Source organism: Temnothorax nylanderi, unplaced genomic scaffold (genome assembly GCF_030848795.1).
Source record: "Temnothorax nylanderi isolate EJ_2023f unplaced genomic scaffold, tnyl_v1.0 TNYL_tig0028_pilon, whole genome shotgun sequence".
Lineage (NCBI taxonomy): Eukaryota > Metazoa > Arthropoda > Insecta > Hymenoptera > Formicidae > Temnothorax > Temnothorax nylanderi.
This window is the reverse complement of record NW_027249090.1, coordinates 763,896-776,981: the sequence shown is the minus strand read 5'-3', so window position 1 is coordinate 776,981 and position 13,086 is coordinate 763,896. Positions and strand designations below refer to the sequence as shown.

General features: G+C 37.5%; 1 protein-coding gene across 2 annotated transcripts; it reads right to left on the bottom strand.

Annotated features, from left to right (window-relative positions):
* Nucleotides 1-2,691: 2,691 nt before the first annotated feature.
* Lmx1a (LIM homeobox transcription factor 1 alpha) lies at nt 2,692-10,607 on the bottom strand. Of its 2 annotated transcripts, XM_071702086.1 has the most exons (5): nt 9,595-10,606; nt 8,209-8,631; nt 5,460-5,765; nt 4,970-5,068; nt 2,692-3,405 (listed from the first exon to the last, which is right to left on the bottom strand). In XM_071702086.1, the coding sequence occupies exons 1-5, from the start codon at nt 9,710-9,712 to the stop codon at nt 3,149-3,151; spliced, it is 1,203 nt and encodes a 400-aa protein (XP_071558187.1). In that variant the 5' UTR covers nt 9,713-10,606; the 3' UTR covers nt 2,692-3,148. The 2 variants fall into 2 exon arrangements, with proteins under 2 accessions (XP_071558187.1, XP_071558188.1); XM_071702087.1 differs by lacking the exon at nt 4,970-5,068 and having other exon boundaries at nt 9,595-10,607.
* Nucleotides 10,608-13,086: the final 2,479 nt, after the last annotated feature.

Here is a 13,086-nt window from a genome sequence, read left to right as displayed (position 1 = left end):
ATGAAATTTCTATGATATTCAACCGTTTTAGAGTTCCATTTAGTTCCAAAATGTGGAGTGCTAATCAATGTAACAAAATCTGATTTTTAAATCTTCGGATACTAAATATGAAAGTTCTTATATTTGACTTCAGAAGATTTGTTCCTAAGCTTATAGATTTCTCTTCGAAAAAAGAGATATTGGCAATAGAAGAATTGCATCTTCATGCAATTGACTGAAAAGAGAAAAGAAATACTGTTTCAGCAATACGTGACCCAATGTTGAAATATTAAAAATAAAAGTACACATGAAAGTTACACATCGAGAATAAGTCATTATTATACTGTACATTCGTTCATGCATATACATGCGTTCCATTTTCTACCGTCGAAATTGTAATAATTGCTCTTTATGCACGCTGCAGGAATAAGCGTAAAAATGCATGTAAAAGTGGATTGTTATCCACGATTATCGAAATTATCTTGAACTACATTTATTATACGAATCTTTTATAAATTTATAATTTTTATGGGTACATGAAGGTACTATAAAAATCCATAAGCATGTTAGAACAACAATTAAAAAATTGAAGTAATTCATTGTTATATATTTTTAAATATATGTATAATTCGAGTATTCCGCTACGAAGGTGATAAGATCTTTATGCCGCGCTTTATCTCCGTTACGTTTTGCTTAATTTTGCTTAATAGATAATCGTGTGATCATGTTTTATTTTATACAAGATTGAATATTTTTTTCACAAATGTTGGACAGACATTTAAGATTTATTTCTGTCTTTGATGCAATACTCATATATATAATAAATATCTTATTTTTACCTATTTATAGATAAAGTGATTCACGTAACTTGTGCATTTTAAATAATCTCTGCTATCTTAAATAGGAAAAAATTTAAGTTATAAGATTTTGTATTTTTGCGGAGCACTCGTAATGTATTGATAATATTTTCATTGTGCATAAATACAAGTATAAAAGAAATTTGAAGAGCAACTTGATTTTTTTAAACTGTATAATTTTTCTTGCCTAATATGATTCTTCTAATCTTTCTGCATAAAAGTATGAAGATGAGATTATCAAAAGATCAATGCAAGATATTTTATACTTTATATTAAAGTATTAAAAAAATATTAATTTCAAATTACCTTATCTCTTATGTGAGAAATGGTTCCATTTAAAGAAATCAAGTTGTTCTTGAAATTTCTTTCATGTCTCCATGCGCAACGAAATTATTCTTCCACTATATTACCAGCCCCTCGAAGTCTTAAAACCTTATAGTTTTAATTTTTTCTATTGTTTAAAATACCAAAGATATTTAATATGCATAAGTTAAGTGTGGATCGTCTTATGTAATATTATTTTGCTCTCTTTGCTCATATTTACATGGAAATGGGAATCCTTGAATAAAATAAAAACAACTGTTTCAAATGTCAATCAACGTAATATTAGACTGAAAAAAATATCACTACGCTATAATCGCAAATGTAAAAGCATTTCTTAGGCTGACAAAATGAGAAAGTAATATTGCAATCTGAAAGTATCCTCCAAAAACGAGGTGTTATTGTTGACTCTCAATGACTATTAATACGTTACATTGTTGAATAGTGTCTAATTACAAACACACACACAAATTGTGTTATCTAAGCAAATTTTAAATTAAACGTAAGCCAGAAGGAAACATGGAATCTTGTTAGAAATAAAAATTATATTGATATTTTTAATAAAAGTGTCACGCAAGACGGTAATGGCTGAATATTAACTCTCATGCACATCGCGAGTGTTACAAACACATCAGTAAAAACACATTGCCTTCCTCCGATACTTGTTATCAAGATAGTAGCGATTAGGACGATTTGAAATCAGAATAGAAATAAGGAAAAACCTGTCATCAGTAGTGAAATGCGTAGAAGTGATAATACTATTGTGCTAGTAGTTGCGACGCAAGCTATAGATTAGTAACGATCTCACAGAAGAGGAACAAATGTAAAATACATTAAACATCTAAATACACCGTTTTATACGTGAAAAAAAAATGGTACGAAACCTCTTGTGTGTTCTTAATCCCTGAATCACTAGTCTTCAACAATCATCTAACATACAATCTTGAAAATTTGATAGTTGAGTCCGATATTTATATAAACTGCTTACTTTCACTTTATTTTATTGTTGCATGTACCTACATACATAATTTTTAATTTTTATTTATTATATTGTACAATTTTGTGATATTGTCATATTTATCTTTATATAAAATGAATACACTCTCGGTAGATCAGGATCTTGAAAGGTTTGTGAAAAATTTAAACGTACGATCTTATTTTTCGAAATGCATTAAAGAGATTTTAAAAAGTGCTTTAATTAACATAGTAGGTTTTGGGCTGAGAAAAAGAATTAATTATACGGACTAAATTTCTATAGTTGTTGTGATTCAATGATTGATTCAACAATTATTAAGTTGCACTAAAAAAAGTATAGTTCATTTATGTCAACCATCAAAATTTTTAAATCATTAGTTAATTCAACTAATGTTTAGTTAAACCAACTAATATTTAGTTGAACGTATCGAACTAAATAATTTAGTTGGATGAAACACATTTTGCGTTTTTCAATAAATTTTTTTTCTCAGTGTATTAATGAACTAGTAGAATAAAAAATAAACGAGGGACTAGTTTCATAATAACGTTCTTCGCAGCGTTTTTATGAATATGCATTTATTACACACAGAGGATAAATACAGATTTTGTATCTGAAACAGAGAGAAAAGCAAATACTTTTAGAGAATCGTCGACATCGCAAATTCAAAGGTCAGGAGCATATCGGATCAGATAAAAGGGAAATAATTATAACAATGAAAGTAAAATAGAAGTTTTTACAACGTCGTCGGTCGGAAACGGGTTAGCAGCGACCAGTGTAGAACAAAAGAAAAATCTAAACTCGACAAACTCGACCGCTCGATCACTTCAATGCGGAAAAATGAATAGAACGCTACGTCGGCTTTCCCATTGATGAAGCAAGTCATTTCGTCGGACAGATAAGGGAAAGCACAGAAAAGGGGAGAGGAGAGACGAGAAATAAGCGACGAATCCTAGGAGATAGAGAGAGAAAGAGAGAGGGGGGAGGGAGAGGGAGGAAGGAAGAGGGGAAATTTGGATTACGCGTGATCGCTACTGAAGTAACTATTCTGCATCATGAACAGTTTGTCGATGGGATTGTTGATAGCCGCGTGCAGGCTCTGCGACAGCGACGGGGTGTCGTGCGATGACGAACCGTGGTGGGAATGCGAGGCACCCTGATGACTGCCGTCCGCGCCACCGCCATCGTTCTCGCCGATATCGAAGCCGCCGTCCGTACCGTCCAGGGACAGGTCGCTGCTGCAGAAACTCTCCCCCGAGTGGCCCGGATACGCGTCTGCAAGTACAGAAAACGCGTTTCGTCGTTTCTAGCGAAGTACCGCCTCGACACCTCGACGAGGACGTCATTGAATGGCATGCATGTTGCAACAATGGGAAGAATTTTATAGTAATGCTCGCATACACGACGTTTCGACCATATATGGGAAGAATTTTACCCACGGACGATATAATACAAAATCAGACAGTATATGAAATAGAAATGTACTTTCGCGATAATTAAAACATTTACATGATTTTTATCCAAGTATATCTGCCTTGACAATCTTGGCATTGAGTTTAATAAGGCACGTGGTGTTTTCGCACTAATGATACCTTTTACATTTGTTTTCAAGAAGTAATTTTTATATATACGAAATTATTGTAAAAATAGGTATATTTTAAGCTGAAGAAATATTATTTGAATTCTATTTTTTTTGCTGAAGAGAAAAGCAGGAGGAATTCTTTTGTTCAATAGTTTAATAAATTTGACAGATTTGATTGTAGTCGAAAAAATGATTGAAAACTCCAGGCTCGAGGTATTAAAAAGAAATATATAGAAGCTAAAAAAAATATTTGGTTCGAGCCTGCGTGAGCACGTGACATATATAGGATGTTTTTAAAAAAGATGTATATCGAAGCTTCTATCTTTGATCTGGAAAAAAATGGTTAAAGTAAACAAATTTTGCCTATCAAAAACTTTTTATGGAAACGTTCTTGAAATTTGTACGTGTGAGTTGGAATTGTTGCAAAGCATTTTAATATTCAACATTAAAAATTCTATTTTAAATCTTTAAATTCTTTAATTAACGTAAATAACGTAATTAACGTAAATATAAACATAGAAATGTAAAATAATCGGTCAAATTTTTACTAAAGAAAAATTAGCTGCGGATTGCATTTCCTTTGTTACATCTTATATTTCTGACAGCGTGATCAATAATAAACTTTATCCGTTTGCTTCTCGAATATTGTCGTAATCGTTATGTTGTGATTTTTATCGTTATATAATTTTTCCTTACATTTGTTGTTAAAAAATAATTTTCATATATACGAAGCAAAATTACTTTAAAAATATATTTTAAGACAACTAGCTGTGAAGAAATATTATTTTAATTCTATCTATATAAGTTTGCTGAAGAAAAGCAGGAGAAATTCTTTTGTCAAAGTTTTCAAAGTTTATCAAAGTTTATCAAACTTTTGTCAAAGTTTGACCGATTATCTTATATAAGTTTATTTTGTTAATTATTAAAGAATTTGTAAATTTAAAATTAAATGTTTAATGTTAAATATTGAAATGCTGCACCACTTATAACTTACAAAACGATTACGTAAATAGTTTTTAATCAGCAAAATTTATTATTAATAATTCTTTTTCATATCTGAGAAATCTATCTCGATAATGAAATGATTTTTTTAGTGAAGGAATCGACCGCAGATCAGCCGGAATATATCTGATCTCAAAATATCATCCGCGTGTTCTGGGACACCTTCTAAACAACCGTCGGGACATAAACGCGTTACGCACATACCGCCTGTGACACCGGTGCGCAAATGAGTTTCTACGGTGAGTAAAGACTTACCGTCGGGCGAGTACGGGTTATTGGGGTTGAGCGGTTGGGTGGCTGAGGGGAAGCTAGAAGATTCCCCATCGCGCATGTTCAGGGCGTTCAAGTAATGACCTGCGAACGAGATTAGACAATTGACATTGAACTCACTCGTTTACCAAAGCCCCATTAACCAGTCTTCGCAAATTCGCGAAGTCTTTCGATTCGCGCGCGTTGTTTCTCAAATCTCTCGCAATTCTACGCTACATGGTTTTTTGAAAGTAGCAAATAACTTGAATGTGATGAAGCAGGACCAAAAATCGTTAAAATTTATTAGAATCTGTCAGGACCGGTGCGGAAAAAAAAAACTAATGCATAGAACCAACAATATTATCGAAATTTCACATTCAGGATCAAAAAGAAATTTCAGGATCTGGAATTCAGGAGTAGTCGTGCGGACAATAGAAAATAATGGTTGAATTCTTGACAGAATTCTGGACTAATAGGGTAAAAAAAGGCCGCTTACTGTGATCGCTGTGCGGACTTTCCGTCCTTCGCTCTTCCTTCGGCTCTTTATCGGATCCGGGCTCCGTTTTGGCTTTCCGCTGAAGCTTCTTCATCTTCGCGCGCTGATTCTGGAACCACACTTGAACCACGCGCACGCTGAGACCGGTGTCCTTGGCGAGTGCCTCGCGCACCTTTCTGCAAGGCTTTGGAGACACCTCGAAGGACGCCTTGAACTGACGTCGCTGTGCCGACGTGAGGATCGTCCGCGGCCGTTTCGGACCCCGACGGCCGTCCCGTGGTCGATTCTCGTCCAATAAGTCATCATCTAACAATACGATCCATTTTGTACATTAAGAAATATTTTACGTGTACGCAGCTCTCCTCGTATTCCTTATTAATCTCTTATCTATTTCAAATTCTTATACTTTTTAATATCAACATCTCAGCAATAAATAAGTAAATAAATAAAACATACAAAAATACAACAGAATTAAGTTCAGTGCGTTGCTCTTTATAATTTTTAATCTCGCGTGCTACACTGCTATACATGTACACACATACGCCCGCGCGCGCACACACAGATACGTACACACACTTCTTTTACTTTACCATATATTATATAAAAATTTTTAGATTTATTTTGGTGAAACAACTACTTTTACAAAAACTTAACAAACGGGCTAAATTATTGCACGTAAAACATTCAACGGCATAAAACAGATGGATAATAACAGGAGCGATTAATTTATGATTGCGTGAATAATTTTCCGTGTTTCGAATTTCACATCCGCCGCATAAACGGATTGATCGTCAGACGCAAGAGGCAGTGGTCGAAGTCGAGCAGTAGATACGGGTGGTTTCGATCAGACAGTGATCCGACAAAGCACCAGGCCACGCCTACCGTCCAACATATGTACCGCGGCGCGGCAACATGTCGGCCGCGAGCAAACGCACCGGCCATACGCGCGCGGATTCCATTTTCCGTGAACGGGATATTTCAAGAACCCTGGGAATTTCATTGTTAAAAATTGTTTCGCAACGTGGGAATACGGAACGGCGGGATTGTCGATCAAATTCAATGAGCGCGCGCGATCGCCGGTTAAATCGCGGATCATTCATCGCGTTATTAATAAAAGCGCGATGAGCAATTAAAATCGACGCGGCCGAAATATTTGCACGATACTGATATAATGTGAAAAAATTTGTTTCTCATTGTTTCGTGAAAATTTTTACATTTATTTTAAAAATTTCATCAGGATCTTTTTCAATATTTTGCTGTGCGATTTCTTGTATTCATATTTCATATGCGTAATTCACGGAGAGAGTGAGAGAAAGAGAGAGAGAGAGAGAGGAGGGGGGAAGAGAGAAAGGAATGCATATAGAAATAGGTGGCTCACAAACTGCTCTTTCATCATTTTCTATCGTCACCGATAACACATAAAATATCTCGAAACGCGTGCCATAAATTTATGTCGGGATATCGGTCGGATAAACGCCGTGGAATAAATTCCACATCTTTCTTGATACCAAGAATATTTTCACGGTATTTTGATTATGCGAGAAAGGATTGGCGAATTCAAAACGATGTTTAGAGTTCAGGATGCCGCGAGGAACACACGTTCAATATCGCTCTCGGTCGTTCGTCGCTTGATTTAAATTGTAATTACCTTGGAAAAGGAACAGCCCTGTTTCGAAATTCCTGTAGATTTTTACTTTGGATGTCTTTAGATTGTAGTACAACCTGCGAACAATGCAACAAGGTATGTACAATGGCGTTTCTCAACGATTTTTTATTTTATTGTTATTCGGTGTATTTTCAAGCATTCCGCGCGGTAATGGTCCGGGGGGAGGGCTTTGTTAAATTATCTCGCGGGCCAAAAACTCGTAAACGCTCGCCAATCTCAATTCCCAATTCATTAATTTGGAAATGGCGCGCCAATCGATCGCGCGTTTAATCGGAACAAGACGATACGAAAGATAATCGAGCAGTTTGTTTTGTCACAGAAAACATTGTATATTGGAAGAAACATTACATCTCCTTTCGGTTCATTCTGCACGAGTAAACTACGTCGAAATATTTACTTAACTATATAAGCTTCTCGCAGAGCTTCTCGCTCAATTGTGGTATCAGACAATGCTTCTATCAGCGTAAGGGATGAAAACAGAGCTTGTGATTCACATATAGAGATGGATATATTGCAGAAAATCATTTCATGCAACATGATACGCATCACACATTTTCATTCATGCTCAATACTCGTTTAGGATATTTTATGTTAGAGAACGGCGTCTCCGTTATACGAGAAAAATAATTATTACGTCCGTGCATGTATACATATATTAAGCTTTAAATTAGGGTACAATTTCTAACAGGCTGCGCAACATTGAATATCCTTTGTTTACGCTGTGTAACGTGTACATCAAATCAAATTTATGTGAGAAAAACATTTATAATTTATATTTTTTTGTACAACAACGTGATTACTTTAAATCTTTTTAAACTATTTTGTCATTATTTAAATGATCTTCTACTTTCTTTAGATCAATCTCTTTTTTTCTCGTGGAACGTTCGTGAAACTGTATAAAACTGTCCAGTCTTTCTATACACGGTCAGAGAAGAACGATAGCCGGGATAGGTGCGCTATTCCAACACGGAAATCTAGGGCCTACGAATCGAGCGACAACTCGAAGATCAACCCAAACGGGACACAATTTATGCGTACATCACGCACGTCCATGATAAAACACACGAAACAGGCGACACTCACCTTGCGGACTATTTAGGAACAGCTCGTGCTCAAAGTCCCGTCTGCAGATCGGCTGGCCTTGCCTGAGGATGTAGTGGGCGCCTCGCGGCAACGGTTGGCCGCACATGCAACACGCGAAGCACTCCACGTGGAAGATCAGGCCGGACACCGGCCGCATCACCAGATCCGAGCAGCTGATCTTCTCCATGCATCGCGCGCACTTCACCCCGAAGATCCTCTCATAGTCGGAACGGCAGTAGAGCTTGAGGTCGCGTATGAAGCACGAGTGCGACAGCATCGCGCCGCATGCCGTGCACGAGAGGCACTCTTCGTGATAATTCCTCTCGGCGACTCGCATCACGTACTTGTCGGCGATGGTGCGGCCGCAGCCGGCGCAGATCGTCTCGAGGAGGCCGGACTCTGTCTTCACGGAAACGGACGGCTCTGCGGGAACAAAAACGGTCGACGTGTTATAACGGTATTCACAGTATCGTTATTCGCGTTCACGTTCGCCCCGGTATCTCGGAATTGAAACCGATCAAATTTTTTATAGCTCGAAAACAAGTAGAAGCGAATACAGTAGTGCGGATAGATACACAGTCCGCCTGCTACGCGAGACGCGACAGCTATAGCGTATGTATCTCCCGATGTAGACTTGACATTCTTTTCGTTTGTAAGATGCGCAAAATATCTAATAGCTGAATCTGTTACTTCATATTGACTTATGCTTTTGGTCTTAACAATATTAACAATATTAAACAAATTGCATGGTCTAATCTTTTGAGAATTTTGAAGCAATATTGAATGCTTTTAAAAGCAGACATTAAAAGATCAAGATGTAATGCGTATATAATTAAGTATATTGTGTGATTATTTGGAAAAAAAGGATTAAACTTTCAAACTAAACAACAAAATTCGCGATTCAAATTTCAAGATATATCTACATCAGTAATAGTATTCTTATTTACTTATTTAAGTTGTAGTTTGTTATTTTGTAATTTTTTATTGCACAACATTTCTCTTTAGTAATGTCGCTAGTTTTCACTTGTCGCAATATCATATTTTCATCAATATTAGTAATATTATTCAATTCATTAATACTTGTAAAATAAATCATGCGTTGAGATCTCTATTTTTAACAATTATATCGTATACAATAATCTCAATACTGTTTACAACAATTTTGAAGTCTCACTTCTTCGGACGATATCTTTTTAAGTTAAACGATCATATTTCTGCATTTAAAAAAATTTTTTTTAATAATAACTACTACTAATTCGTGTATAGAGATTTATTTAGAGAACTCTTTTTAAAGAACTCTTAAAGTATTTTTGCTCTGACTTTTTAAAGACGTATATATCTCGGAATGAAAGTACAAACGTTTTTATAAAATTAGTTTGTTCTCACCTGCATTATTATTATCAGTTGTGGGCCGAAAAGGAATAGGCGGAACCGTCGGCAAGGGCTGGCCCGGTTCGCTTTGACGATTGAAAGAACCAGGCGCTGGAGGATAAAATTCCAACATGGTGTCTCCTCACTGGAACCTTGAAGATAAAAAGTTTTTGCTGCAAAGTTTTCACTGGAATTCTAAACACTTGAAGGCCACACACCAATATCCAAATAAAAGTCTTTCGAAGAAACGGGTTAGATGTCCGAAAGAAAAGTTTTTCTTCTCAAGAAAACTTTTCCTTTTTCTTTCTCCTTTTGCCTATTTTTATTTTTGGCATCTGATTGTTTCGAATATCTCCAGTTGACTCTCAAGTCTCGACGGTTTTTTTTTTATTTAAGTTTTCCGATAAGACTGGTAGAAGATAGACGATAGATCGACGATAGATCGACGATAGATCACACTTCACTTGCTTCTTGTCTCGTTAATGGGTCCTCCAAATTGTTCAGTTTTTTCAATATCACTTATCGCGCGCAACGTTGTTTTACGCTAAATATATATAGGAATACAACAACTTTTTAAATCAACACTTTATTAAGTCGGTCCAGGTTCAAATTAAATCATAGTCCTTACACCCAATCGATCTCGCTACGATCAGATCTTGAACACTTGTCCCTCCAGCCAGGGCGGAGAGCGACGGCAGGAACCTTCACGACAATCGTCGTTTAGCCCTCATCGGTTCTTCGATACGGATAACGCCGTACGTCATCCGAGTCTCATGACGAACCGCCGGGGCTGCGGCGTGCGAGTTTAACGCGACGATCTTCCCGGACGACCTCGGGGCGCGAGATGCCACGGCCGCATTGCATTCTGGACACGAAGACGATGACTCTGTCGATGTTTTCGCGTCCGTTTCCCCGTTCACTTCCTCACCCACTCGTCCGCTGTCGGCACCGAACGCACTCCGTACGTGACGATGTCGTACGTGTCATCAGCGCGAGCTCCGTCGCTTTTTTGACGAGACCCACCACCGACTTCGCCGACAACGAAAATCATCCCCCCCCTTCTCTTGCTTCCTCCTTCCCTTCCTCCAACCCCCATCCCCCCACACGGCGCGGCTTTCTCTACCTTCCCGTTTGTGTGGGTGTGCGGGTGTGCGTCTCGTCTTCGTCATTGGAGATAGATGAGGCATCGACGCGAGAGTGAAGAGGGCGGGTTCATCCCCCCGCTGAAATCAGTGGCGGAAGCGCGATTGGCGTTGCTCGGAACCGCCCTTGCCGGAGCGAGCCGGTGGGGTGAAACGACAGCAGTGGTCCTCAACCGGCGGCGACGTACGAGCGGGGATCAATATCCGGCCGACCATTGCCGGATTCAGTGACGTATCTCGACGAACACGTCGGACATCGATCTTGGGTGCCGCCGGAATCTCAGTTTTCTTTACAAATAATCATATACAAAACAAAAATCTAGATCAATTTGAAATGAGTTTAGAAAACGTGACGACTTTTTCCACCCTCCCGTATGTGTGTCCCATTCTTCGTCATTGGAGATAGACGAGGCAACGACGCGAGGGTGCAGAACAACGAGTTCATCCCTCGCGGTAAAAAATAAATAATCGAACTGATGGTATATACTATTAAGCGCATGTTGCTGACTTTTAATATTGTAGAAATAATTATGGCTTTTGTGAGAGGGATATGATTAAACTAAAGATACAATACATAATTTTCCATTTAAAAGACTGTACTTAATTTATTTCGCCTGATAACACGCCATACTTGATTTCAGAAAATTACACAGAAAAAAAAATATTCTTGATTTGAAAATATATTTAGTTTAAAGTTCCAACAACATACGAAGGAAATCTTGAAATAAAATTATATTGCGTTAAACGAAGAAAATTTGCTTGAATGAAGTCATTATATAGTTCAACCAAGAAAAAAAATGTTGAAATAAAAAGTTGAAATTCTAATAAGAAGATGTAGATTGTTTCGTATATACGCACGATTACTATAAGCTTCTTATAAGAATTTCAACTTTTTATTTCAACATTTTTTTTCTTGGTTGAACTATATAATGACTTCATTCAAGCAAATTTTCTTCGTTTAACGCAATATAATTTTATTTCAAGATTTCCATGTTGTTGGAACTTTAAACTAAATATATTTTCAAATCAAGAATATTTTTTTTTCTGTGTAATAGAAGAAAATAAATAAAAAATTAATAGAATAGAATGAAAATTATTTTATATAATTGTTTACTTATTCCGAGAAGAATATATCACAAAAACAGTTCTGGTAATCTTAGGTAACTCAACTTTTAGGTACTTTGAGCAGTACAAAGTTTCTACTAGGGAACATCGACTACCAGCGGAAATTATCTGCGGAAATTATCTTCATATAATTTTATAATATTTATTTCAGATAAATATAGATGTCAGATTTCGAACTATTTCACAATGATTGTTTAGTTTAACATAAAAGTCTATCGAGAAATATGATGTGGACAGGCGAAACGAAAAGGTATCGAGACGCTGTATTGACATGAAGCTATTTGTAGAGTTGAGTAGCGCTCGTTGCCGATCAGCCCCCGCTCTTTTTCCTAAGCGTATAGCTTCTGCCCCCGCGGATTCGGCTAATAACCGATGCCATTTTCGAGCCGGACTGCCTGCGGACATATTTTTTCGTCGAAAGTCGGTGCACGCTGAGTATTTGGCCGTTTGTCAGTCCGCGTAAATATGCGACAATGCCGTCCTTTGTACGGGCCGTCTATCGGCGATGTTTGCCAAATAAAAGCCTATATAGATCTCTTTGTCTCTGTTCCTGTGCTGCGCGCGGTACGAATCCCCCAATGATACGCCTAGTTGGGAACGAAACTACGGCATTGCCCCTCCGGTGCACGATACAAAGGGGCATCAAGTTGGCGGTAATGGTGATGCAAACTATTCGGGGGAAACACGTGCAGGTCGAGGGGGCCCTCCCCCTTCGCCCGAGATGCCCAGTTAGTATTCAGATTCGCTTAATCGTACGCGACAGTCACCATAAGTCGCGCAAGATCGATGAATCCTTTGGCCTCAGATCCCTCAGATCTAGATGCGAGAAGTCGTAAAGTGGCAAATTAAATCAAAATTAAGAAACTTCACAATTGCCATTTATTGAAGGGAATTTAAGTCCTTTTTGTAATAATAGACAATCGAGAAATTTTTTTCTTGTCTTGGATTTTAATGAAAAGAACGAATGATTTACAATATATTTGGCATACTTTCAAAAAGTCCGTATAATTTAATCGACGAACGACGGCTTTTTTTGTCGATGATCAACGTCGACACTTCGGGTGTTGAAAATTAAAGCCGCGCTATTCCAGATGCGATCCGAATCTCGATCGAGGATCCAGTTATCGATCCCGACCTTATTCTCCGGACAATGAAAAATTAGGGATGCTCAATGACCCTTACCATTTCACGGCACGTGAAAGCACAAAAGTCGCTGCAGCGTCGGATGAAATATGGGGTT

What these genes read in the sequence shown, in the direction of transcription:
- Lmx1a (XM_071702086.1), bottom strand. Translation starts at nt 9,712, where the DNA reads ATGTTGGAATTTTATCCTCCAGCGCCTGGTTCTTTCAATCGTCAAAGC. An exon ending in AACTGATAATAATAATGCAG is followed by an intron (nt 8,632 to 9,594) that starts GTGAGAACAAAC and finishes TTGTTCCCGCAG; the next exon opens with AGCCGTCCGTTTCCGTGAAG. An exon ending in AAGTCCGCACAGCGATCACA is followed by an intron (nt 5,069 to 5,459) that starts GTAAGCGGCCTT and finishes TCTCGTTCGCAG; the next exon opens with GTCATTACTTGAACGCCCTG.